The sequence below is a fragment of the Tenrec ecaudatus genome, chromosome 18 (genome assembly GCF_050624435.1).
Source record: "Tenrec ecaudatus isolate mTenEca1 chromosome 18, mTenEca1.hap1, whole genome shotgun sequence".
Lineage (NCBI taxonomy): Eukaryota > Metazoa > Chordata > Mammalia > Afrosoricida > Tenrecidae > Tenrec > Tenrec ecaudatus.
The window spans coordinates 73260068-73285278 of NC_134547.1; the positions used below are offsets into that span (position 1 = coordinate 73260068).

The following is a 25211-nucleotide window of genomic DNA, read 5'->3' on the forward strand; positions in this document are numbered from 1 at the left end:
GGCCCTCCCTGCCTTACAGACACAGAGCCCCACCTCCAGTTCCCTGCCTTACAGAGAGCTTCACTTCCTGCCCCCGCACTGTCCTTGAGCCAAGCCTCCTGGGTCCCCTCCGAGGCCTTCAACCCGCAGTTGGAGTGCCTGAGTGGCCAGGGCCCCCACGCCACAAAAAAGCCCTGTACACTTTCATTTTGGTGGAAAACACCCAGTGACTTTTGCCAGCTTCCTGCTTCTCTTAGCTAGCTGAATGTGTCCCCCAAGGCGACTTATCTGCAGGAACTACTTCCTATGTTTAGGGAGGGAGGCTATCCAGGGAGGCTGTGGCCCTGAATGGAGAAGCAGGGGCAAGGCAGAAGAAGAGATGTCCGCTTGCCTCCAATCTGCCCTGGGGGGGCATGTAACGTGCGGCTGCCCTCGTGTAGAGCTGGGGCAAGTGTGGGGGCCGTGGCCAGCATCCTGTTAGGATGTCCCTGCTGGCTCGTGGCCACGCCACGTAGGACAGAGCCAAGCATACCACAATCACCGCCAGGATCCTGCTTTCCCTCAATGACGCAGCCTGGACGGGGCCCCGTGGGGCTCCGAGGTTCCTGGGCACTGGGCCCCCACACTGAGAAAGGAACCAAACCCAAACCCAAGTGTACCACCACTGAGTCGATTCTGACTCCTGGTGACCCTACAGGACAGAGTAGAACTGTCCCTCCGGGCTTCTGAGATGGTAGCTTTTTATGGTAGTAGAAAGCCTCATCTTTCTCCTTTGGAGCGGCCGGTGGTCTCAAACTGCTGACCGTGTGGTTAGCAGCCCAGCGCCCAAACCACTCCCCTGAGAGGAACTGTCTTGGCTAGCTGCGTCTAGCTCTCCAGGTTGGAGAAGAGGTGGGTACTGCTTGTGGGCCCCCCACAGGGAACAACAACGAGGCATCTTTGTAAGCCTGCTTCTGGGGGCAGGGTGGTGGGATAGGAAAAGGGCACCATCACCCAGGTGGGGGCTGACCTCGCCCTGGCAGTTCAGCAACTCTGGAGTCCAGAGTAAGCATTTTGAGTGGAGCCAACCCAGGGCTCCTCCTGGTGGTAGAATCCCCCCTCCACCCCATCCCCACCCCTCCCCCTGGCCGGCGGCATGGCCTCTCCTGGCAACAGAAGTGAAATGATTCTTCGTGAAGCCAAACCTCACATGAGTTTCCTTCTCACCGCTTACTCCTTTCTTTTTAAAGTGCGTTTCCATGAACTCCCCTGGTGGGTGTGTGTGTCTCTCTCTCTTAAAAAAAATCACTTTCTTGGGGGGCTCTTACAGCTCTAATAACATCCCACACATCCCTCGTATCAAGCATGTTTGTACATCTGTTGCCATCGTCACTTTCCCTCTTCCTAATGCAGAGGAGAGCTACAGCCCAACGCCAGAAACGGATGACATGAATGAGGTGGAGACAGCGCCTCTTCCCGAGGAGACGTGGGTCCAGCCGAGGGTGGTCAGGCCCACCAAGCCCAGCTACACCTACGTGGTCAGATACATGGGTGGGTGCCTGCCTTGCCCTTGGGGTGCCCTTGAGCCAGCTCCGGGGATGGGGACAGGGGAGGCACTGGGCCTAGAAATCTCCAAGTCCATCAGCAGTGGAGAATTAGGTGGGGTGTGGCTTGTAAAAAGCCATAATTCTAAAACAAAACAAAAAAAATTTTTTTGGGGGGGATGATGTTTTTAAGTCATCTTTAAAGGCAAGTGCTAGAGGAGCCACACCTGGGTGGCATTCCTGCCCGGGCCCAGGCAGGTCTTTTTAGGCTAGGCCTTCCCTAAGTCTCTTCAGGGCACTGGGTTGAAATTGTGCTCCTCTTGGCAATGCTGCCACCCCCCGCCCTCCAAGGAAGAGTGAGCCTGGCTGCCTTCCAGTTGAGTTTAACTCATGGCGACCCTACAGGACAGAGTAGAACCTCCCCTGTGGGTTTCGGAGACTGTCACCCTTTAGGGCAATAGAAAGCCTCATCTCTCTATCGAGGAGCAGCTGGTGGCTTTGAACTGCTGACCTTACAGATGGCAGCCCAGTGTATCACCACTAGGCCACCAGGGCTCCCCGACCCTGTGGGGGTCCTGTGCTGACACATCTCTGCACATGCTTCTCCTAGCCCAGGTCGTGCGCTGCGACACCAAGATGAAGGACAAGTGCAAGGGGTCCACGTGCAACAGGTGAGTCTCAGGGTGGCCTCCAGGGGCTCTGCCGGTCTGCTCCACTGCAAGCTGGGGAGGGCAGCACTTGTTCGTGGCTTGGGGCACAGAAGGCGTCCTGCTTTTGCCTTTCCAAGTCCCCAAGTGGCCCTCCTGTGGCAGCGTCAGTCTCTACAGTCTCAGCTCTGCCCACATAGTGGGGGTAGATCACCCTTGGGGGATCGTGGGGTCCCCTGTGCACTGTAGGATATACAGCAACATCCCTGGCCTCTACTGGCTAGATCCACCAGGTGGCAACCCAAAGTGTAGTCAGTTGTCCTCTCAGGGGGTAAAGTCACCCCTAGTCAGGACAGCTGACCTAGAGGGTCCAGCCAGCTTCTGGGTGTCCACTCCCAATCTCACATGTGTCTGCTGGTTAAAGGCTTCACCCCTACACCACCCACCCGTCTAGCACCTTCAGGCCTATCCGGGTCCAAGGGACCCTGTTGGTTGGACCGAGTAGAGCTGTCCCACAGGTCCCCAGGCTCTCATCCCCATTAGGGGGGCTGCTGGTCTCGCCACATCAGTAGTGACTTGGTCTCACCAGGGACCCTGGACATGTCATCAGGAGGGACCAGGCTCTGGAGAAGGAAATCATGCCGAGGGGCAGCAAAAAGCAGGCAGGGTGTCAAGGAGAGGCAGGGTGGCCCTTGTGGCTGCAACACTGGGCTCAGACCTCACGGCACCAGGGAGGCAGCCCCAGACCGGGCAGTGCTCTTTCTCTTGTGCACGAGGCTGCGGTGAGTCAACTTGGGTCAGAGCGGCAGCACGGAGTGCACAGGTGCATGACGTGTGCAGCCGGACTAAACAAGAGCCACCGATGGCTAGAGCCCCCAGTTCCTCGTGAGCTTACCTCTGCCCTCGCTACCTCTCTCCTCCCCCAGGTATCAGTGCCCCGCAGGATGCTTGAACAACAAGGCCAAGATTTTCGGGACCCTCTTTTACGAGAGTGTAAGTGGGGCCGGCTTTTGTTTGTCTTTTAAACTCTGTTTTGCAGCCGGGCTGGGGGCTTTGTAGGACAAGCATTTCCTGTCCCTCTGGAGGTAGGCCCGGCGTTCTCATGACTGACCCTGCACGGCTCTCGGCAGCTGGGGCTGACCCAGGCAGAGAGCTGTCTCCACCTGGGCACAGGTGTTATATGCTCCACTGGCAGGGGAGAAAGGGCTGCTTGTCAGCCGTCTTAGTCCCTAAAGCAGCTCCCAGGAGCTTTCTGAGATAAGCGGCCCCACGGACAAAGACTTGTTATGGAGAAAGGGACGGCCAGGTGGGGGAGCCTGTCTCTTTGGTTTCCAGCGGGGCGCGGTCGGACACCGAAGGAGTTTCTGGCAGCCGAGAACGGGCAATTCAGGATGTCCTTGTGGTCTTGTCCCCCACTCTGCCCCCGCCCCACCCCGTCATGCAGGCATCCAGCATCTGCCGCGCCGCCATCCACTATGGAGTCATCGACAACAGCGGGGGCCTGGTGGACATCACCAGGAACGGTCAGGTCCCCTTCTTCGTGAAGTCTGAGAGGAACGGTGTGCAGTCTCTGAGGTGAGGATGCTCCGTGTGTCCGGGCAGCCCTGGACAACCCATGGGTTTCCCAAGCCTCGGTGGTTCAGGTCAGATCACCAGGCCTTTCTTCCAAGACACTTCTGAGCGAGCAGACTCAAATGGCCCGCCTTTCAGTTAGCAGCGGTGCCAGTCATGTTTTTCTAGGGTGCCAGAGACCCCAATCTCAAACAGGATCTAAGGCAGCGGTTCTCAGCTTTCCTAATGCCGCGACCCTTTCATACAGGTCCTCATGTGGTGGTGACCTCCAACCATAAAATTATTTTTGTTGCTACTTCATCACTGTCATTTTGCTACTGTGATGCATTGGGCGACCCCTGTGAAAGGGTTGTTCGACACACCCCCCAGGGGTCGTGACCCACAGGTTGAGAACCACTGATCTAAGGAGACCGTTTATTAAGTCTTAGGGAACAAAGATACAGACACGTCACCAGATGAGGGAGGCCATTGGCACGCGGTCAAAATGGCATCCGAGGACTCACAGTGGGGTGCTCGTTACATAAGGCGAGGGACAAAGGGGGCTGTCAGCAACCCAGGAGCAGGGGCCCACCAGTGCGTCACCGTTGCAGGTGGGGCGGCAGAAGCAGGGGCAGGACCGCTGTTGGGACACAGACGTAAATCTTAGAAGAGCTCACAAGATTGGTCCAGGGCCTTCTGGGCCAAGGCAGGCAGGGCTCGGCGGATAGGCATGACTGGTGACTGAGTGTGTGGGAACCCTGGTGGCAGGGATTCCGTGTTGGGCTGTGATCTGAAAGCTAGACAGTTGGAAACCACCAGCCGCTCCTCCGGGACAAAGACAGTTCGAGCCTCCTGTAAACAGCTCAGCAAAGGGGCAGCTCTAGCTTGTCCTGCAGGGTTCCCGTGAATCGGCATCAATCCCATGGCAGTGTTTGGTTCTTGCATGATGATGGGGCTCCCTCCCCTGTCCTGCCCCCCTTCACCGGTCCCAAGAGTAGTGAGCCTCATCAAGGACACACCCACTCAACCTCCTACAAGAGCCTGCCCCTGGAGAGCTGGCTAGAGGTGGGGGGTGGTAATCTGCTTTCCCCGTGTTCTGAGGGCGAGATGATCTATATCCTTCGTGAATGGTCAGAAAGAAGTCAGTGGACCTTGATCTCTGTGGGGACTCTGCAGATTGACCTTGGACTCTCACGGTCAACCACAGCCTAATGCAAACCAGGGTGCTCAGAATTCCTCCTCTAACACAACCTATTAACCATAATCACCAGCCAGGGACTTCCAGTTCCACCTGCTCTGGAACCCCAAAGCCCACTGCCAGCAAGTCAATTCCCAACTCATGGTGACCTCACTGGACAGAGCAGAACTGCCCCATAGGGGCACCGAGGCCAGAAAGTGCCACGGAAGCAGCAGCCCATAGAGCAGCTGGTGGGTTGGAACAGTTCTCTCTTTCTCTCTCTCAGTCCTACCCTTAACCCTTAGTACCACTAGGGCTTCTCCCCCTGTGACCCCAACTCCAGCTCCAAATGCAACCTGATAGGACAAGATAGCGCTTCTGAGACCTTAACTCCTTACAGGAGTTGATAGCCTCGTCTTTCTCCCTCGGAGTGACTGGTGGTTTCGAACTGCCGACCTCACAGTTAGCAGCTCGACGCAGAACCACTGCACCGCCAACACAGAAAGAAAGCTGCTGTCCTCTCACTGAGAAGCAGCCCCTCCTTCCATCGTGCATGCTGTCCCTCCCCACCGCCCGCCCAACCAGAGTGCTGAGTCCAGGTGCTGCAGATGTTTCCACACAGGTGTAGGTTCTACGCGCCCCTCACGTTGGCTGCTACTTGTGGCAAAACCAAAGAAGGGTGGGACACAGACCTCCATCAGACCCCGAAGATGACTTAGTGTTCTGAAACTGGTTCTCTTTGTCATCTTCTGAATGTATTCTACCCACAGTCAAGCCATGATTCTGAGGAGGGGGATCCCGTGTGCTGGTGGAGGGGCCCGAGCACTAAGGAAGAGTAAACAGCCCCGGTCCTGAGGGTTCTGGGAGCTCCTCAGGCTGCGGGGTGACGCCCAGGGACACGTAGGGCCCAGGCTGTCAGTCAGTGGGTGCGGGAGCCGGCATGTGCATGGAGAAGCTGACCACCTCCTGTGCTTTCTTCTGCAGCAAGTACAAAGCTTCCAGCTCATTCACAGTCTCCAAGGTGAAAGGTAAGCCACTGGTCTGTTCCGTGACCTTGGGTTACCATGGGATGTTCTGGCTTGATGATGGGCTTAATGGTTAGCGCACCTGAGAACTCTGCCCCTCGCAGCCTGTGTGCCCACCACCTGTTTGGTCAATAAAGTTTTACTGCAGCACAGCGAGGCTCATTCACGAGCACGCAGCTTCTTTCCTGCTGCAGCAGCAGAGTAGTAGCTACCGGGGCTTCCCACTGGCTCACCTGGTCGTGTAAACAAGGTCTGGTTTCATAGTAACCAAAGCCACTGCCTGAGGCATTTTGATGAGTGGAAACACACACACACACACACACACACACCACACCCCCCCCCACACCCCCCACCCCCGAGCTGGAGAGCCGGGTGTCCCGACAGTGATCCCATGTCCCACATCAGAAATGAACATCTCACTGCCATTGAGTCAGTTCTGACGCATAGTTCAGAACTGTGCCTGTGGGTTTCTGAGGCTGTCAGTCCCTATGGCAGCAGAAAGCCTCATCTTTCTCCTGTGGTGCCTCTGGTGGGTTCGAACTGCTGACCTTTCAATGAGTAGTTCAGCATACAACCCACAGACTCCCGGAGGAGGAAGATGAGGCTTTCTGCTCCCGCTGTTTCCTACTTTTATTAACATACCACAGGCAACAGGCTGGGGGGTGGGGGCAGGGGTGGTGGGAAATGAAGAACAGATGCCCGTGTTCTCGCAGTGATGGACGATGGGACTGCGGTAGTGCAGCTGCCTGGACAGAGCATTGACCCGGGACTCCCACCACAGCCTCTCACCCGGACAGGCTCTCTCAGCTTCACTGAGACTTGGCTCTCACAGATGTGTGCTTTGAGGACCTGCTGTCATCCTGGCTGTGTGGGACAGAGCAGGGGCAGGCCTTGGGAAAGCCCTGCTGGGAGGAGGAGGACCTCTGGCCGCTGGGGAGCTCCCGAGCACACTCCGGCCCTGCCCAAGTGACCCTATGGGGCCCCACTAGCTCACTCTTCAGGCCGGCAGCCAAGGTGATGGCAAGCTCTCCAGGCGGGCCTGACCCTTCCCCATGTCTTCCTGTTCTTAGTGCAAGATGTGGACTGCTACGCCACTGTGGCACAACTCTGCCCATTTGAGAAGCCGGCCACTCACTGCCCAAGGTGAGGCAAGGGGAGAAAGGGGCAGGGGGTGGTGGCACTCAGGGGGTGAGGGTCTCTGCAACAGGGGCTTTGCTTTCCTCCTCTGAGGCTTGATGTGGCGACTTCCATGCAGGGTGGGGGTCTCCTTTCCCTGCAGGAAACTCACATGTCCAAGCCCTGACCCTGACACACACCCGCCCTGGCAGACAGCCCCTCATGCTCAGGGCCTGGCTCTCAGCCTTGGCTGCATGCCAGGACCCTCAGGAACAGTAAATAATCTGTGGATCAATCCAACCCCCATCTCTGGGGTGGGCCCAGGCAGCAAGGACAGGCCGACCTCAGAGATACGGTGGACCACCGCCACAGAGCAAACGTGGCGATCAGGGAGAACCACGCACATTTCCAGGTTTCCCACACTGGTGGCCTCACAAGCTGTGTGTCCAACCACAAGGTCAGCTGTTCAACCCCCACCAGTTGTTCAGTGGGAGAAAGAGGAGGCTTTCTATTCCCGTGAAGATGAAGTCTCAGAAACAAAAAAAGAAAAAGAGAGCATGACCTACCTGCAGGGTCTGCCCTGTAGGACCACTGTGAGTCAGAGGCAACCAACGCCGGGGAGTCTTGAGTCCTGTGACTCTGGTAGCCGAGTGGGCTAGGAGTTGGGCTGCTACCCAGAGGTCAGCAGTTTGAAACCACCAGCCTGCTCCAAGGGAGAAAGATGAGGCTGTCTGCTCCTGTGAGGATCTACACTAGAGGCTGCTGTGAGTCGGGATGCACAGTGAATACCGTGCTCTGACACGTGTGCGGGGAGTGTGAATACCGTGATCTGACACACGTGCAGAGATCTTGCTGCGGTCAGGTGCCATCAAGTCCATGCGATCCTTAGCGACCTTATCCTGCACAATGGAAGGAAACACCGCCTGGTCTGGTGCATCCGCACGCCGTGCCTGTGCCTGAGCCCGAGCCCGTTGGTGCCGCCCCTGTGTTGATCCGTGAGGTTTCTCAGGTGGGACCTCGGTTCTTGGCTTCGCACGGGAAAGGATTCACGCTGAAGTCTGCTTTGTGGTCCAAGTGGGTTTTTATAAAGGACTGAGGAAGTTTCAGGTTTTACAGTCGCTGAACACGGGTAACCTCGTGAGACTGCACACCCACACGTGGCGGCCTGTGGCTGGGGAGATTGCTGCACGGCTGAGTGGGCACGGGGCAGGAGGTGAATGGTGACGAAGGGGAAAAATGAGGTGGGGGTGTCTCACAGTCAAGTATGTGAGGCCTCTGGCTGGGAGGCATGGTCAAAGGTATTGGTTGACCCTATTGGCTGAATTAAACCCACCTGGGCCTAGTTTGGGCCGCCTAGGTATGCTGCCCACCTGGCTTGGATTTTACTTGACGCATGCCCACTAAGTCTTTGTGGCTGGCTCAGGGCTCGCCTGATTCTCTTCCAGCCTCCTGTAGGGAACCTTCAGGTATGTGGAGGGACAACCCCCGTCCCTCTCCTGCTACCTAACAAATCCATCTCCTTGAGGCCCTTCCTCGTTTTCACTGCCCCTCCACTTTACCAAGCATGATGTCCTTCTCCAGGGACCGGTCTCTCCAGGCAGTGTGTCCCCCATCCCTAGCCGCAGCCTCTCGTCTTTGGCCGCATGACATGAACAGAGGCTTGATGACAGGGGTTGGGGTGTGGAAGGGCCCGCAGGGGACACAGAGACAGGAAACCAGCACGTGCTAGTGGGGAAAGGGCGTTGGTAGGCTCGCTCTCCACAGGGCCCTCTCGGACCTTGCTATGTTGTTGTTACACACAGGCCCCGGTGGTGTGAGAACTTCCTAGAGGACTCCATGGTACACCCAGTCTCCCAGAAGCTTCCGGGAAGCTGTCTCTGCTGCTCCCTGGAGAGGTTACCCTCGTCTGCCCCTGGGCTCTTCTCTCCCTAGCCAGACCTCGGGGTCTGCCCTGTTTGGTCCCCTGAATCTGCTTCGGAAACACTGAAAGCGGCCACCACTCCTCCCCTAGAGATGAGCTCCCTGTCCCTCACACTTGCCCGGGCAGTGTAGTCAGTGGCCACTCTCCAGGAGCGTGACCGAGGTCTAATCCCGCAGGGCATCCGTCGCTGCAAGGATGCAATTTCATGTGTAGGGACAGCGGCCGCCAGGTCCCCATCCACCTCCATTCCCCCAACTCAAAGAGGCAGTGGAATATGCCGTGACTTCCTTTAGAGTCACCCGTCAGACACGGAGAGATCTCTCAGCCATCAGGAAATAGACAGTAGAAGCAAAAGTGGCCTTGCAGGGAAGGCTGTGGACTTGCCTCCATCATACAGGCAGAAACGCAGGCAGAGGCCCCTCGGCTGCCTGCCCAGGGGTTTGGGGGGAGGGGAATCTCTGAGGGGCTGGGTGATGCTAGATCTCAAGGCCGGGCTTGGAGACTTCAGGATTCTTGTGGGGACAGACTGATTGTGAAGATAGTGGCTGGAGACCCTGAGATCCCAGCAGGGAGGCTGGAGGGGAGGAGGGCTGGTCAGGGAGAGGAGACCCAGGGGGTCCCTGGCTCATTTCCCTTGGCTCCTGGCCCACCCTTGGGGCTTTATCTCTGCTCCACGGCTCCCCAGTCCAGTGGAGACGCCCCTGAGGAGCTCCAGGGAGGGTGACAGCCTTTTAGTGGATCTCCCTGCATGTGACAGAGAACCACAAGGAAATCAGTTTCAAAAACACAAAACGAAAAAACCCGACAGCGGATCTGACAGAGAAGATGCACACCCAGCCCCAAACCTCCACTTTCCCCAGGGGCACCTCCAGACAACGGGAAAAGAATTGCAAACACACGCACCTACACGCACCCCTCTCAGACTCGGTTTTAAAGTGTGTTTCCAACCATCTCTGTGTTGTGAGTGAGTTAGGTGGGGGCTATCAACAATCTGTATTTTATATTCAACAACCTGAGCGACTCATCAAACGCCCCAGTAGTTGATGCTGCCCCTTTGATTTCAAGTCTCCTCTTATCTGCCGTGCTGGCCCCCACCCTCCTTCCTCCTCCTTCTTCCCAGCCCTGTTACAGTCCCTCTCTCTAGCTTCCTTCCCACCACAAATCCTGCCAGTCTCAGGGCCAATGGCTTCCGGCTGCCATCTTGGATTCTTGGGCCCGGCTCCAGTCCACGGTGTGGGATTCCACATGAACACAAAAGGCCTTTTCTTAGGCACAGTGTGTCTGCTTTCCTGGTTTGGGCCTGGAGGGCCCACCCATTTCCAGGTGAAGGTGCAAGTCTGATCCCCTAGGAGGCCCGCAGGGCAGTGGTGCCTGATGGGACAGGTGACCTAGCCCTTTCTGCCTCAAGTTATCCGCTCCCAGAAAAATGTCCTGACTCACCAAGGTGAGGCGTCGCCACCCTCTTCCTTCCCAGCACGGGGAAGCAGCCTCAAGGCAGGAACTCAGCAACTAGTGATTATGATCTCCATGATGCATTCTCGCACAAACCAGCCCCAGCCCAAAGGGGGGCTCACAAGTGCAGAATCCACCCCCTTTCACATTTCTCTGTGTGTGTCTGTCTGTTTCCATCTGTCTGGGCAGGGTATGGAGGGGAGATGACACCTTCGCCTTTGCTGACTAGGAGGCATTATGTTTGTTTTTCCTTTTTTTTAATGTGCGTGATCACCAATAATTAGTTATTTTTAATGGGTCCTGTATCAAAATCCCTTCTTTCCCTCCCTCTCCCCCTACAGGGGCTTCCCACAGCCTTCAAAGTCTGCTCTTTTCGGTGTGAATTTCAGTTGTGCTGATTTTTTTCCTGTGTAGGATTTGGCTTTGATGGAAGGACTAGCTTTGCTGGGCATGTTGTCTTAGAGATCCACCCATATCCTGAGGAGGTTGCCTGTTCCAGGGTGGTTACTTATAAACACATCACACTCCATTGTGTGTGTGTGTCTGTGGGGGTGTTGTCTGTGTGTATATTTGTGGTGTGTATGTGTGTTTGTATATGTGTTGTCTGTGTATGTGTTGTGTGCATGTGTATGTGTCTGTGGGGTGTGTGTGTCTCTCTGTGTGTGTATTTGTGGCATGTCTCTGGTGTGCGTGTGTGTGTGTGTGTGTGTGTGTGTGTGTGTGTGTGTGTGTGTGTGTGTGTCCTGGAGCTCGGTTAGCCATCCCTCCACAGAAAACACTTGGGTGGCTTTCATCATTGTGTTATTGTAGGCGTGAGGGGATGAGCATGGGTGTGCAGCTCCCCCACCCCCAAAAGACTGAAATGGTGTGATTGGCTCCTTCCCGCCATGGAAACCAAAGGTCTGATACTCAAACAGAGAGAGCCTGCTCCCTCTCAAGGGTGTCCATGCACCCGGAGGTAACCAAGAGGCCAATTCTTCTCCTTGACAGGGTCCGCTGTCCAGCACACTGCAAAGACCAGCCGTCCTACTGGGCGCCCGTGTTTGGAAGCAACGTCTACACTGACGTGAGTACATGCATGGCCTTCCCAAGGGGCCCCTCTCAGGGACAGAGAGGAAACTTCACCCCAAGGTCTGGATAGCAGACACCTGTGTGCCCTTTCCTGTGGCTGTCCTAACCCATCACTACAAACCAGTGCCTGAAAACAGCAGGGATTCACCCACAGACTGTTCTAGAGGCCAGAAGTCCAGGACCAGGGTGGCGGGGGGCTGGGCTCCTGTCAATCACACTGCAAAAGGGCCATTCCTTCCCTCCCCACACGCGTGAGGGCTGCCAGCCGCTGGCATCTCTTGGCTCTGGCTGTATCTGATCAGCCTCTACCTGAGAGGCCATGTGGGCTTGTCTGTCTCCCTGGCCCTTGCCTGGCACTGCTCTGAATTTAGGGCCACCCTCACCCTGAAGGAGCCCTGGGTGTTGCTCGTCAGGCTGCTCACTGCAAGGCCAGCAGTTCAAAGCCACAAGCTGTTGCAGGGGAGAGAGAGGAGGGGTTCTACCCTGTACAGAGTTACAGTCTCGGAAACCCACAGAGGCAGTTCTCCCCGATGCCTGACCATCTCCCCGGTTCTCCTCACCCGCTCCTGGGCACTGCCCCCTGCACTCACTCTGGGGTATACACAGGCCACTTAGAGCTCACCCCTACCTGCAGCCATTTGGAGCAGACTCTGAGTCAGCATGCCCAGGGCTCTATGCAGAGATAAAGGGAAATCACTGGCACTGAGTGGATGCTGCACCATAGCGAGTTGGACAGTGGAACTGCCCCTGTGGCATCTGAGACTGTGACCCTAGATGGGAGCAGACAGCCTCATCTTTCTCCCTCGGAGCTGCTGGTGGTTTTGAACTGCTGACCTTTTGGCTACCAGTCCAGTGCCTAACTCACTGTGCCACCAGGGCTCCCTCAGGCAGCAAATAGCAAGTGCAAACACAAAGCAGAGAGCAGAAACAGACCCACAGGAAGGCGAGGGTAACTGGATGAAAACCTAATTGTCAGAGGCTGCCTCTCATTCAACACCTCCTGTGTAATCAGGACTCCCCTCACAGTGACCCCATAGTACAGGGGAGGGCTGCCCCTGTGGGTTTCCAAGGCCATGACTTTTTGTAGGCGTAGAAAGCCTCATCTTTCTCCCTCGGAGCGGTTGGTGGTTTTGAACTGCTGACCTGGCGATTAGCAGCCCAACATGCCACTGCTCCACCACCAGGGCTCCTTCTTACATTGTGGGAGGTTCTTTAAAAGCAGCATCTCAGGGCCTTGTTCTCCTAGAGGAGGAAACTGAGGCTCTGAACAACCTGCCCCGGTTCTCAGCTGGAGCGCTGCAGTGATGAGAGTCAGGGAAGTGGGTGGGGCTGTGCCCTTCTCTGCAGCGCCCACCTTGCTCACATTGGTGTGTGAGCACCCTCGTCCCTTGGGTCTGAGGTTTTTGAAGTCTTGGCTCAGGGCAGGGCTCAGCACCGAGTGCCATTTGATTGGTGCTTCTTGAAAGACAGACTGTGGAAGCAGTACCTTTAAAGAGAAGATGGAGGAGGAGGAGGAGGAGGAGAAGCAGGGGAGAGGAATGAATAGGCAGAAGAAGTGGAGGAGGAGGAGGAGGAGGAGAAGCAGGGGAGAGGAAGGAATAGGCAGAAGAAGTGGAGGAAGAGGGCTGGTGACTGCTTCATTTCGGGAGCCCCTCTCTGGCCGATGTTTTAAGGTCACTTTACTCCGGGCGATGGAAAGGCTTCTGGAAAATGTCTTGCTGAGTTATTTTGGGAGAGTTGTCTCCAGACTTCGAAGGGCCTACTAGTAGTGCCCACAGAGCTGCCTGTTCCCCAGGTACCAAGGCCTTGGCACACCCCTCACTTTGAGGGGAGATCAGGGATCACCCCCCATCCCCCACAACAGACAAAAGCAGCCAGCAGTGGCTGAAGGAGCAAAGCCTGGCCCGCAGTCCTGGGTCTCCGCGTCCTGGCCACTCTGCCCCTCGCTTGTGGGGTGCCAGCCAGTCCTTTCCCCACTGTCATCTCAGGTCTCTTACCTATCCAGCAGGTGTTGCAGCTGGGTTGGCCCAGCCCAGCATTCCTGAGTCAGTGGGTCTGGGGAGGGGTTCCCTGGAGATGGGGTTGCAGATCCAGGACACACACTTTGAGGGCCACTGGGTTAGAGATGGAAGTCCCTTTGCACATGGTGTCGACGGTGATGGCAGGGATGTTTGCCCATGAGCTAGCGTTTATTGAGCAATGACCCTGTGCCAGCCCCCCGTGAAGCCCGTTAGCATATTCCGTCTTTCTGGTGTCCCTTGGAGGGAGTACTGGGCATGTAGGTCAGCAGTTTGAAACCACCAGCTGCAGGAGGAAGATGAGGCTTTCTGCTCCATAAAGCACTACAGTCAGGGTGTCCCTCAGGGCCAGTGCTACTGTGCCCTATCAGGTCGCTATGGGTGGGTATTGAATCAGTGGCAGTGAGTTAGGTTTCGAGGTTGATATCTGCGCATGGGAAGCACTGAGGACGGGGTCTCTACATCCAGTGCTCAGATATTCCCAAGATCATCCCCGCTCAGGACTGAGAGCGCAGGGTCAGGCTCAAATTAAGTCACCGGCAGCCGATACTTGATGGAGACACACCTGGCTCACCTGTCAAGCCCCAGCACTGCTTGGCTGACCTGGAGGCTAGTAAGCTTCCAGGAGACACCTTGTACCTGGTACAGAAGTCTGGTGAGAGGCAGGTGGTAAATGGAAGGAAGGGAGGAAGAGAAGCGGGGGCCGCCCAGCACCAAGGTGTACAGGTATGCAGGTGTGCGGTGTGTGCATTGGTAAGTGGTGCTATCTTGTGAGAAAGATCTGGCCCAGGTGAGATTTCAGGCTCGCAGTGTCCACAGCATGATGTTGTCTCTGAAATTCCTGCTGCACTGGCCCCCAGGGTCCCGGTGCTAAGAAAGATGAGGTCTGAGCAGAACCCGCAGATGCACGTACCAGCCCCGGACCCAAGTCCAAGGGTCCCCTCCCTCCTTGTCCTCGCCCAGCATGCTGTCCATGTACCAGTGGAGCAAGCCCCTGGGACTCCATTTCCTGTAGCACAGCGGTTCTCAACCTGTGGGTCATGACCCCTTCAGGGGTCAAACAACCCTTTCACAGGGGTCGCCCAATTCATAACAGTAGCAAAATGACAGTGATGAAGTAGCAGTGAAAATAATGTCATGGTTGGGGGGGTCACCACCCCAGGAGGAAGTGCATGAAAGGGTCGCGGCGTCAGGAGGTTGCACCATCTCAAGGAACTCCCTTTGCCTTTGAGCTGCCACGGACCAGGGCCTCCCAGAGACTCAGGGCAGGGTTCTCTTGTCTTCTGTTTAAGTTTTTTATTTTTGTTTCTTAATTGTTTTATTGGGAGTTCTCAGAGTAGGGTTTTCAACAGCGGGTTTTTGCGTGTTTACTGTGTGTTTGTGATCTGGGTGGAAGTTTACAAAGGGCATGACATTCCCTGTCAACGATTCCTGCTGCTCGTGTCCTCTGAGGCCGCCTGTCTACTTGAGCATCCCTCTTCCCACCTCTTCCCGGAGTTTCCTAACCCCCGTTCCTTCTTTCCTTCCCTTTCCTGCCTTCTGAGCTGGGAAGATGCCAACTTCCTGACATGGTCTCCTCATCTAGCCCATCGTTCGATCCATGTCTGATTCTTTTTACAGCGGTTGCCAGTCCTTTCTTCCTGGTGCCTCTGCATGAACTAGAACTCCCAGCCTTTGGCTCAGCAGTCAGGCAGGTTAACAGTTTACAGAACCATCAAACTTGTTTTGCTTTCTTTTTTAAAAAATTGGACTTTTTATGGTGGTTTGGTCAAACGTTAACAGAGTGAATGGGTTTTCCCTGCAGCCATTTGTACGCATTTTGTTTCCTGATAGTGGCTGCAGCCTCCCACCCCCACCCTAAATAACAGCATGTGGGCACCCCACTTCCTCTTGGAGCTCTTGCGTCCTTGTCCCTCTCTCCAGCACCCCAATCAAACTGCAGGACTGAGCCCATCAGATGGCTCTAGTCTCTGCTTCCACATCACATCGAAGAGCAGGGTTCCCAAGGTCTGATTCTTTGGAAGGTGATCACCAGGCCTTACTTCCAAGGCACCCAGCCTTTCTAGGAGCTCCCATCAAGCATAGACTTCACTTGGCCTCCATCTCTGCCTGCCCCCCCCATCTTCACATGGCCTTTGCCTGTGGGTCTCCTCTTAGCCCTCCCTGCCCTCCTCTCGTAGACTGACCCCTGCTGTGGGGTGAAACCCTGCCCATCCAGGAAGGTCTCACATGGAGACCTTCACCTTAACCATGTCTACAAAGATCCTTTCTGTAATACGAGCAGGGCTACAGTCTCCGGGGCTTGGGAATGTGGTCGCGTCTGTGTGGAGGACACAGCCCTTCCACCGCAGGGGCCAGCGAGGCCCATTCCCAGCTCCCCAGGCTGACACTGACCCCAGCTCCCTCTGTCCTCAGTCCTCCAGCATCTGCCGGACAGCGGTGCATGCAGGCGTCATCAGGGACGACCGCGGGGGCTATGTGGACCTGATGCCCGTTGACAAGAAGAGCAACTACGTGGGCTCGCTCAGGAATGGAGTCCAGTCAGAAAGGTAGGGTGGGCTCTGGCTCTGGGCACCCAGGGCAGCCATGGTGGCCGCTCAGGGGACCTGGGGCAAGAGGGGGGTTGTTCCCTTGGGGACACCCAGCATCGGTCTACTTCTTTCTCTCCCCCTCACTGTCTTTCTTCAGAAGGGGGCGTTTTCCCTTTCAACTACGCAGGTGGGCTGTTGTGGAACATTGAGAAATGGTGGGCAGAGCTCAGAGATAACCCTCTGGAACCCATCAGCCAATGGGCCTGCTGACCGATTTGTCCAGCTGTGTGTCCTTTGAGCCAAGGGGCCCTGGTGGCACAGTGGGTTAAGCACTGGGCTGCCTAACTACCAGGTTGATGGTTCAAACCTACCAGCTGCTCGGCAGGAGAACGATGAGGCTGTCTGCTCCCATACGGATTTGTTGTTGTTGTTAAGTGTCATTGGGTCGTTTCTGACCCACAGCAACTCATGCACAACAGAACAAAGCACTGCCAGGTCCCGTGCCGCCCCCACGATGGTTCCTGGGCAGCGCCCACTGTTCCAGCCACTTGAGGGCCTTCCTCACTTCCACGGCCCCTCTACTCCACCAAGTCGGAAGCCCTTCTCCTGGACTGGTCTCTCGGGGCAATACGTTCAAAGGATGCAAGGGGAAGTCTCCTCAGTCTTGCCTTTAAGGAGCGGACTGGCTGTACTTCTTCCAGGACAGGTCGGTGTGTGTTTTCGGCAGTCTGTGAAGAGGTCCAGCCTCAGAAACCATAGGGAGCAGTCTACTCTCCCGTGTGCGGTGGGCTGCGATCCGCAGGGTGGGCAGTTCGAAATCACCAGCAGCTCTGTGGGAGACAGATGGGGCTTTGTTCCCCATAAGCACTGATAGCCTCCGAAGCGCACAGGGGGGTTGTCGTGAGTCGGCATTGACCCGGTGTCAGTGAGCTTGGTTTGGGTGTGTTTATAGCAGGGGTCCTCAAACTTTTAAAACAGGGGGCCAGTTTACTGTCCCTCAGACCCTTTGGAGGGCTAGACTATAGTTGTTTTGTTTTTTTTTTTTTTTAAACTATGAGCAAATTCCTATGCACACTTCACATATCTTATTTTGAAGTTAAACAAACGGGGCAAAAACACCCGGCAGGCCGACTGAATGTCCTCAGCGGGCTGCGTGTGGCCTGCAGGCTGCAGTTTGAGGACGCCTGGTTTATAGGGCCGCTGTTTCAATGGACCAGATTGCTATGGGTTTGGGTTTTGTAAATCCTTCCAGCCCTTTCTGTGTGCGGGTGCTGTTCTATCTCTCTTTTACAAGAACAAAGCAGGTCAAATTATAGTGATAACATCAGTAGGAGCTGAGAGTTGTGAGCTCAACAGACTTGGTCCCTGCCCTCCCCAAGCTTTATAACAGGAGCAGGTTTCCCCAAGCCTCCATTTCCCCCTCTGTGACGTGGGCACACTAGTCTTCCCTAGGGATGGCTGGGCAGCTTTACTGAGATCAGTGCAACCTGGTGAGTGACCGGAGTAAACACCAGGGGCAAAGTGCAGCCGGAATGCTCCTTAGAGGCAGGCTGGGAGCCTGCGTGTCTCGTCCTGTGGTGAGCAGCTCCCACATGACCACAGGGGTGCCGCCGGTGCGGGCCTGGCGGGCGGTGCTTTGTCCTCTTGTTCATCGGATCTCAGTGAGTCAGAACTGACTCCCCTTCACCCGCAAGGACAAATGTTTGTGCCCGGACTCTCTGTTTCCATCACGGCCATGGACATGGCTCCGAAAACCTGTGCTCCTGCGGTTGTCAGCTGGGGTCCCTAGAAGAGAAATCCCAGAGTGGAACACTGTGCCAACTTCTTGGGGTGGGGGTGCCCATCTAGGCTGTTCTTCAGAGGGCTGCCTCTGCACCTTTGCCCCGCATCACTCCTCTTCGCTATTCGAGGGAGCAACCCTCACAAGATACCACATCCCCAGCCCGAGTTCCTCTGTCTGTGAAGCAGGCGAGGGAGAGCCCTCAGCCTTCTGTGAGGGTCCGATTTTGAAGAGGAGGATGAAAGGAAGAAAAACAGGTCCGGGGTCAACCCTGTCCATGAGCATCCAGTCCTGCCCAGGCCTGCATCCTAGCCGGGAGCCCTGACCAGGGCCTCCTGCAGCCCCACCAGACCGCACGTGCACATTTCTCTCCAGCTTCTGCTGCCTTTGTTCAGGAAACGCTCTGGCGAAGGGACATTCTGCCAGTTTCAAGGGGAGGAAAGGAAGCCATGATGGAGTGGTATTTCCTGGCCGGGCTGCCCGGGAGTCCCTGGATGCCCCTTTGGAGAGCACGCTCTGTCATTGGCCCTCCAGGAGAAAGCCTGCTACCTGGGAAGGGCCAGGATTTGTTCCCCATCACCTCAGTCACCCTGCGGGATGAGGGACAGTGGTGTCATTGTGTGGCTTCTCAGGGGGGCTTTGGAGAACCCCCCCCCACACACACACCCAGGGTGGCTTCTCTCTCACTCCCAGCCCCCCACCCCACTCCCACGGGCCTGTCTTGCTCTCTCTTCTGTGGGACCTTGAGTCATTCCTGTTGCTTCTGCAGGTTCCCCTCCCCCAGCCCCCCCACAGGAAGATCAGCAGTACCCATTACCATGGAGACAGCCCCCACTCCGGGAGGCCCCGTATGTCAGAGTAGGACTGGGCTCCTTAGACCTGCCGGTGGCTGCCTTTTCAGAGTGGGTGGATCACCAGGCCTGTCTTTGGCAGCATGCCTGGGTTAGCAGCTGAGTGTGAGCTGCTTACACCCCACAGGGGCGCCCTGTCCCCGATGCTCGCTGCGTCCGGGAGGCCATGTGTCTGTGAGTCTCCACAGCATCTCCTGCAACCCCACCTCCTCTCCCCACCCCCCCTCCCCCGGCACACACCCTCTCGTCATGACTGCTTCTCTTCCTCCTCTGATCCCCATCTTCCTCCATTCTGGGTGAGGACGCTGAGTGTGCCTGGCCAAGTTCATCACCGTGTCTGTATCTGCTTCCTCATCTGTAATGTGGGGCAGTGGTTATGTGTTGGGCCACTAACCGCAAGGTCAGCAGTTCAAAACCACCAGCTGCTCCGGGGTCGGGGTGGGGGAAGAAAGATGAGGCTTTCTCCTCTCTTAGAATTAGTCTTGGGAAGCCACAGAGGCAGTTCTACTCTGTCCTATGGGGTGGCTAGGGGTCAGAATCGACCCGAAAGCAGTGAGTTTGATTTTTGGTGTCTCAGGATAAGTAGCCCTGCTTAAGCACGGTTGGAGGTTCAAACCCACCAGCTGCTCTGTGATCGAAAGACGAGGCTGTCTGCTTCTGTAAAGACTGACAGTCTTGGAAAGCCTAGGGAGCAGCTCTACTCTGTCTATAGGGTCTCTGTGAGTTGGAATTGGCTGAATGGCAGTGGCTAAGGCGGGGGGCACACAGAGCCTGATGGTATCTGGGACCCTGTTCTGCTGTTTGCCAGTGGGGTGATCTTGGACCAGCACAGTGTTTCTGAGGTTCTGCCTCTCTTCTATAAGCGGGTTGCTGTGAGGTTGAAATGGGGCCATGTATGCGAAGCCCTAACCCAGTGACTGGCAGTAAGTGTCTAATAAGGTCTGGGGGCTCTTGTAGCTGGCTGCAAAGCTTCCAAGGTCCACTCTGAACTTAAGGAAGCTGTGGTTCTTTTCCAGTATGGCCAAGTGGCATAGATGCAGTCTCTTTTAGGAAGAAGGACAAGGTGTCTTATAGGAATCCACTTTTTCATCTTTGTACCCATTCTTCAGCCCACACTCATCCATCCATCTTTCTGTCCTCTTATATCTATCTCCATCCATCACTCACCCATGTATCCATCCTCCAGTTCACTCACTCATCAACCTATCTGTCCTTTTCTATCCATCTGCCCATCTATCTCCATGCATCCATCTATCCATCATCTCCACCCATTCATCTACCCACCCATCCATGTAACCATCCATCCATCCATCCATCCATCCACCCATCCATCCATGTATCTATCCATCCATCCAACCATCCATCCCCCATCCGTGCATTTATCCATCTATAAAACCTCTAGCCCACACTTACTCACTCATCCATATCTGTCTTTCTCCCATCCATCCATGTATCCATCCATCCATTCCCCCATCCATGCATCCATCCATCTATAAATCCTCTAGCCCACACTTACTCACCCATCCATATCTGTCTTTCTCCCATCCATCCATGCCTACATTTACTCATCATCCATCTATCCATCTATATGTCCACCAGCATCCACCCACCCCCCATGGCCCATCTTTCCCCATCCTTCCTCCTATCCGACTATCCACCCCATCCATCCATCATACATACAGGTGTGATCAGACAAGCTCCAGACCTGGCAGGAACCCTTCATGAGCCAGACTCTTCTTCATGAGACTGGGCATCCATGAGGACCTATAAAGCAGAGGTCACGGCAGCAGTAGGAGCACACTCCCCAAGCTCAGCCTCCCTGTCGGTGGGGGTGGGGTGGGGTGGTGGTGCTCTAGACGGAGAAGACTCCAGCAGAGTCATACCTGGTAAGGGGGCGCTGCTCCAGAGGGGCTGGAGCACAGCCTTGGCATCCCTCTCAACTGAGAACTTTTCCCCGAGCTTGTTCTCATGAGGAGAGTGTGGGAACAGGGCCCTGGGGTCAGAGGGTGGTTCTGCCCCAAAGGACTTCCCCCAAGGGAGCCGTGGGCACTGGGCTCATGCTGGCTGGTTCCTGGCAAAGTGGGCTTTAAATTTAGGCACTCCTTCAAGCTAACAAACCAACAGGGCTCTGAGGTCAAGGGTTGCTTCTGCTTTCAAAGTGGCTTTGGTTGAGCAAAGTCTTTTTTCCAGAGAGGATTTCCTGAAGGTGTCAAAAGGGGGCTGTACGGAATTAGGACCACAAATGAGGGGGCGTGTCTTCCTCTCTCCTGCCCCAGCCCACACCGAGGACAGCAGAGGAGGGAGAAGGTGCTGGGGGGAGTGGGGAGCCTTCGGGGCTGGGGTCTGTCAGAACCTTCTCAGGAAGAAACAGAGCACCCTTTTGAGCTCAGCCCAGGGAGTTCTCTCCGACCAGCCCCACTTCCTAAAGACAGATTTCGTAAGGACATTGGGAAATGTACTGACAGGGACAGAACATTCTTGACCACTTGCTTAAAAAAAATATACTTAACATACAGATGTGTGTGGGGGCGGGCTTTCCATTCAGCTAACGTTTATAGGACCAAGTGCCGTATGCGGTGCTGCCCTGGGTGCTGGGGACCCACCAGGGAGCAGAAGAGAGAAAAACCTCCTGCCCTCAAGAGGCTTATAGTTGAATGCCCTGTATCCCCTAGAAATCTGAGAGCCACAGACACAGCGTGGAACATTCCAGTCACCGAAGCAAAAGGAAACAGAAAGGAGACTTTTGACTGGATGAGGGGGCTTTAAAGTGGAATGAAAAGTTCCTGGGCTTTCCCCCTCAATCTTGATGAAGTCCGCTCTTACAGCCAACACAGCAGCCTTGCAATATGTCGTCCACTGTGATAGATGTTCATGACAAGCTTGGCTTGTCTCCCCGCCACTCCTCTTTCTTCTTCATCTCAGCCTGTGTCCTAGCACTTGACACTCGCCTCGGCTGGACCAGTCCCATTTTGGGAAGCCACCTGTCGTGGGTGGCTGCCTTGGTGGACTCGCTAGTGAGGGACTCACCAGGGCAGGGATCTGCATGCCTGTCACACTGCTCTTCCTGGCTCCTGTGAGCTAGGTGCCACTCCCAGATGGACAGAGCCCGGCCCTCTGGAACCACTGGTGGAAAAAGTGGTCCCTCCCTCCACCCATCCCCTCTGGTCTAAGATTTGTACACACAGCACCCCTGCTACAGGGACCATCATCTCACATTTTATTGACAAGGAAAGGGAGGCACCAAGAGGTGATGTGACTTGCCCAAGGTTGCCCAGCCAGCCAGCAGGGGTGGGGCAGTTGGGAGCAGGACTTGACCCCTGGCCATCTGCTCCCACTTCTAAACTCAGAGTGGGCCCCCATTGTCCCCCTTACCCCAGACACTGGACTTGGAGCACAGACCCGCCCAAGAGGGACGCAGCGGGAAGCTGACAATAGGAAAGCATGTCGGTTTCCAGCACAAAGAGTGTTTATTATGGGGCAGTGGTTCTCAACCTTCCTAATGTTGGGACCCTTTCACACAGTTCTTCATGTGGTGGTGGCCTCCCCTCCCCCAACAACCATAGAATTATTTTCGTTGCTACTTCATCACTGTCATTTTGCTACTGTTCTGAATCGGGCGACCCCTGTGAAAGGATCGTTCGACCCCCAAAGGGGTCACGCAGGTGGAGAACCGCTGTGATAGGGGAATAGATCTTGCTGTGGTCAGCTGTGGACAACAGAGCAGACAAATGCTGCCTGGTCCTTGGCCATCCTCACAAATGTTCATCTGTCTGAGCTGATGACCACGGTGCCCATCCATCTCCTCTGTCTCACTGCCCCTCTGCTTTACCGAGCACGATGTCCTTCTCCAGGGACCCGGTCTCTCCTGACCACGTGCCATCCTGCTCCTAAGGAGCCTTCTGGGTGCACTTCCTCTAAGACAGATCTGTGGGTCCCTTCGGACTTGCAAAATTCCTCACCATCCTTCAGATGCACCGATTCTTCTTCTTCCGTGTCCCTTAGTTGGTGCCCAGCCTTCCCAGGTGGAAGGAAAGAGCTCTTCCTTGTCTCACACACTGCAGCCCTGGGCTGAGGGCCCCTGGAAGGAGGAAGCATGGACATCCCTGAGCAGGACTGGACTGGGCACCATGCCTGAGGCTACAGACACACTGTCACTCACTCCCAGAGTGTCTTTGTCACACAGCTCAGCACACACAGATCAGAGAGAGGGAACCCCCACTCCCAGGGCCATTCTAGCCCCTCCCCAGGCTACAAGGGAGCTCTTGTGTGAGCTGCTCTCCCTGCCCCCTCCCTCCCCTCTTTCCTTCTCCCTGTAGTCCATCAGAGGAGATACAGCCACCCCCTCCCCACCCTGTCACTTGCTCTCTGTGACCTGCCCATCCTGTGGAGGGAGGGCCTTTGGATCCCAGCTCTCCGGAACCAGCAGGGCAGGGGGAGAACCCCAGCTCTGGGCAGCCTCCCCCGCCCCCCCCCCAGCCGGCTGTGTGTGTCTTGGCTCTTGTCTCCTCTTCGCAGGCCCATCTCGCTGTGCGCTCCCATCTGATACACATTTCCAAAGTTCAGCCCTAGGGTAGCCAAAAGTTCACAGCTGCCCGGGGAAAGGAGAAAACAAGGCCGGGTAGGACTACAGAGTGCAGAGGGTGAGGCCTGGGTGGGACGGGAGGAAGAGCAGAGGCCCGGGCCAGGGAGGCCTGAGTTTACACTACCCCTGGATCTCAGACCTCCCCGGCTGCCCCCAGCCCCCCCCCCCGCCCACCCCACGACACCTGCTGAGAGTAAAAGCCCTATGGTGGAGCCAGCCGCTCTGGCGGCCTGCAGCCTGGTACATCACTGGCAGGCTGTCACTTGGCATCACCTTGATGGAAGACAGCCTGAACGCTGTCACAAACCTGAGTATGTTTGTGCTCTGGTCCAGCGCAGCCACTGGGCATGCACACAGGGGTTGGGAGCCCCCAGGTCAGCCCACCATCTGCCGCACTGTGTGCACAGGCTCAGAGCAACTGAACATCTATCTTGGTCTCCATGGCAACAGTCTTCTGTAGGGAGGAGCCCTGGAGCTGGAGGAGTGGGCTGTGCATCGGGCTGCTGAACGCAAGGTCAGCTGTTCTTTCTGCTCTCGTAGGAGTTAAGGTCTCGGAAACCCACAGGGGCAGCTCTGCTCTGCCCTCCAGGGTCGCCATGAATCAGGGTGACTTCCATGGCAGTGTGTGTGTGTGCGCGCGCGCCCCCCCCCCCTTCCTCAGCAGGAAACCAGTTACAGCACAGGAGTTGTCTGCGTCTCACAGGGCTGGCTTAACAAAGCATCACAAGGGGAGGGTGCTAAAGAACAGGGATTTCTATTCTTACAGTTTCAGAGGGCAGCACCAGGGGGCTCCTTCCCAGGCACCTGCAACCTGAGACAGGGGGCCCTTCTTTCTCTGTCTGTCTGTCTGTCTGTGGGCTTGCTCTCTCGTACAAGCTGCCACTTGGACGAGGTCCAGACTCCACAGACTCCAGGGTGGCCTCCTGTTCCCTGGTGGCATCATTAAAGACCCTGTTTCCAAGCAAGGTCAGGCCCACAGGTTCAGGGGTTAGGACAGCTCCCGACCTGTTTGAGAGACACATTCCATCTGCTGTACAAGTGCGTTCTCATATGTGGGGGCAGTAGGTACAGAGTGTCTGTATGACCTTGGCAGGGGGCAAACGGCTGTGATTGCTCACCCAGGTGTTGAATGCATAACCCTGGGGAGAGCGGAGGAGAGTGTGGCATTTCCACTAGGCCGGCTCCCTCTCTCCCACCCCCCTCAGCCCCATTGGCCAGCACATCCACCAGGGCAGGACATGCTCTGAGCACCAGCAGCTCCCATGGGACAATGCCACCCTTGTGGGCGTCCTCAGAAGCGGTGGCAGCATCTGTGGTGCCCCTTTGGGGAGAGCCAGATGGAGCTGGCCCTCGTGGTGGGTCAGGAGGTTAGTCAGAGATGTCACAGAGAAGGAGAGACTGGGATGGTCCTAGTAGATGGGGTCAAGTCCCCACACCTCCCTGGCGCTCTGGTGTAAGGAGGGACGAGCATGACAATGACCAAAGAGGGAGGACCCACTCATCCCGATTCCGACAACTTGCCATCTTGTGGCAAGTCAGCCCGGTCTGACTCCCAGCTGCCCCGTGTACAGCAGAATGAACACCGCCGGGTCCCGCGCCATCCTCACCACTGTCGCTGTGCCCGGGCCCATGGTTCAGCCACAGTGTCCAGACCCGGGACTTTGTCGAGCCTAATGATCTTTTCCAGGGACTGGTCTCTCCCGGTCACATGCCAAAGAATGTGAAGGAAGGCTTACATTCTTTCTACCCAGGAGCATGCTGGTGGTATTGCTTCCTAAACAGATTTTTTTTTTTCTGGCAGTCTGTGGTATATCCAGCATTCTTTGCCAACCTCATAATTCAATTCTTCAACCGTTCCTTCTGGGGTCTCCCTATTCTTCTCCAGCTTTCCCAGGCCGTGGGGGGTGGGGGGGTGGGGTTTGAAAGACCTTGGCTTGGGTCCATGTGCACCTCGGCCCGCCAAGTGACACTTTATTGTTTTCACCCT

The 25211-nt window shown here is 56.0% G+C and overlaps 1 protein-coding gene across 1 annotated transcript in view; it reads left to right on the top strand.

Moving 5' to 3' along the window:
- Positions 1–25211, top strand: part of CRISPLD2 (cysteine rich secretory protein LCCL domain containing 2) — a 59449-nt gene that overhangs the window by 28792 nt on the left and 5446 nt on the right. The window contains exons 7-14 of the mRNA XM_075536878.1: positions 1372–1509; positions 2113–2173; positions 3076–3142; positions 3594–3724; positions 5862–5905; positions 6973–7045; positions 11382–11457; positions 15896–16029. Coding sequence (XP_075392993.1) covers positions 1372–1509; positions 2113–2173; positions 3076–3142; positions 3594–3724; positions 5862–5905; positions 6973–7045; positions 11382–11457; positions 15896–16029 — 724 coding nt within the window. The remainder of the gene's footprint in view (positions 1–1371; positions 1510–2112; positions 2174–3075; positions 3143–3593; positions 3725–5861; positions 5906–6972; positions 7046–11381; positions 11458–15895; positions 16030–25211) is intronic.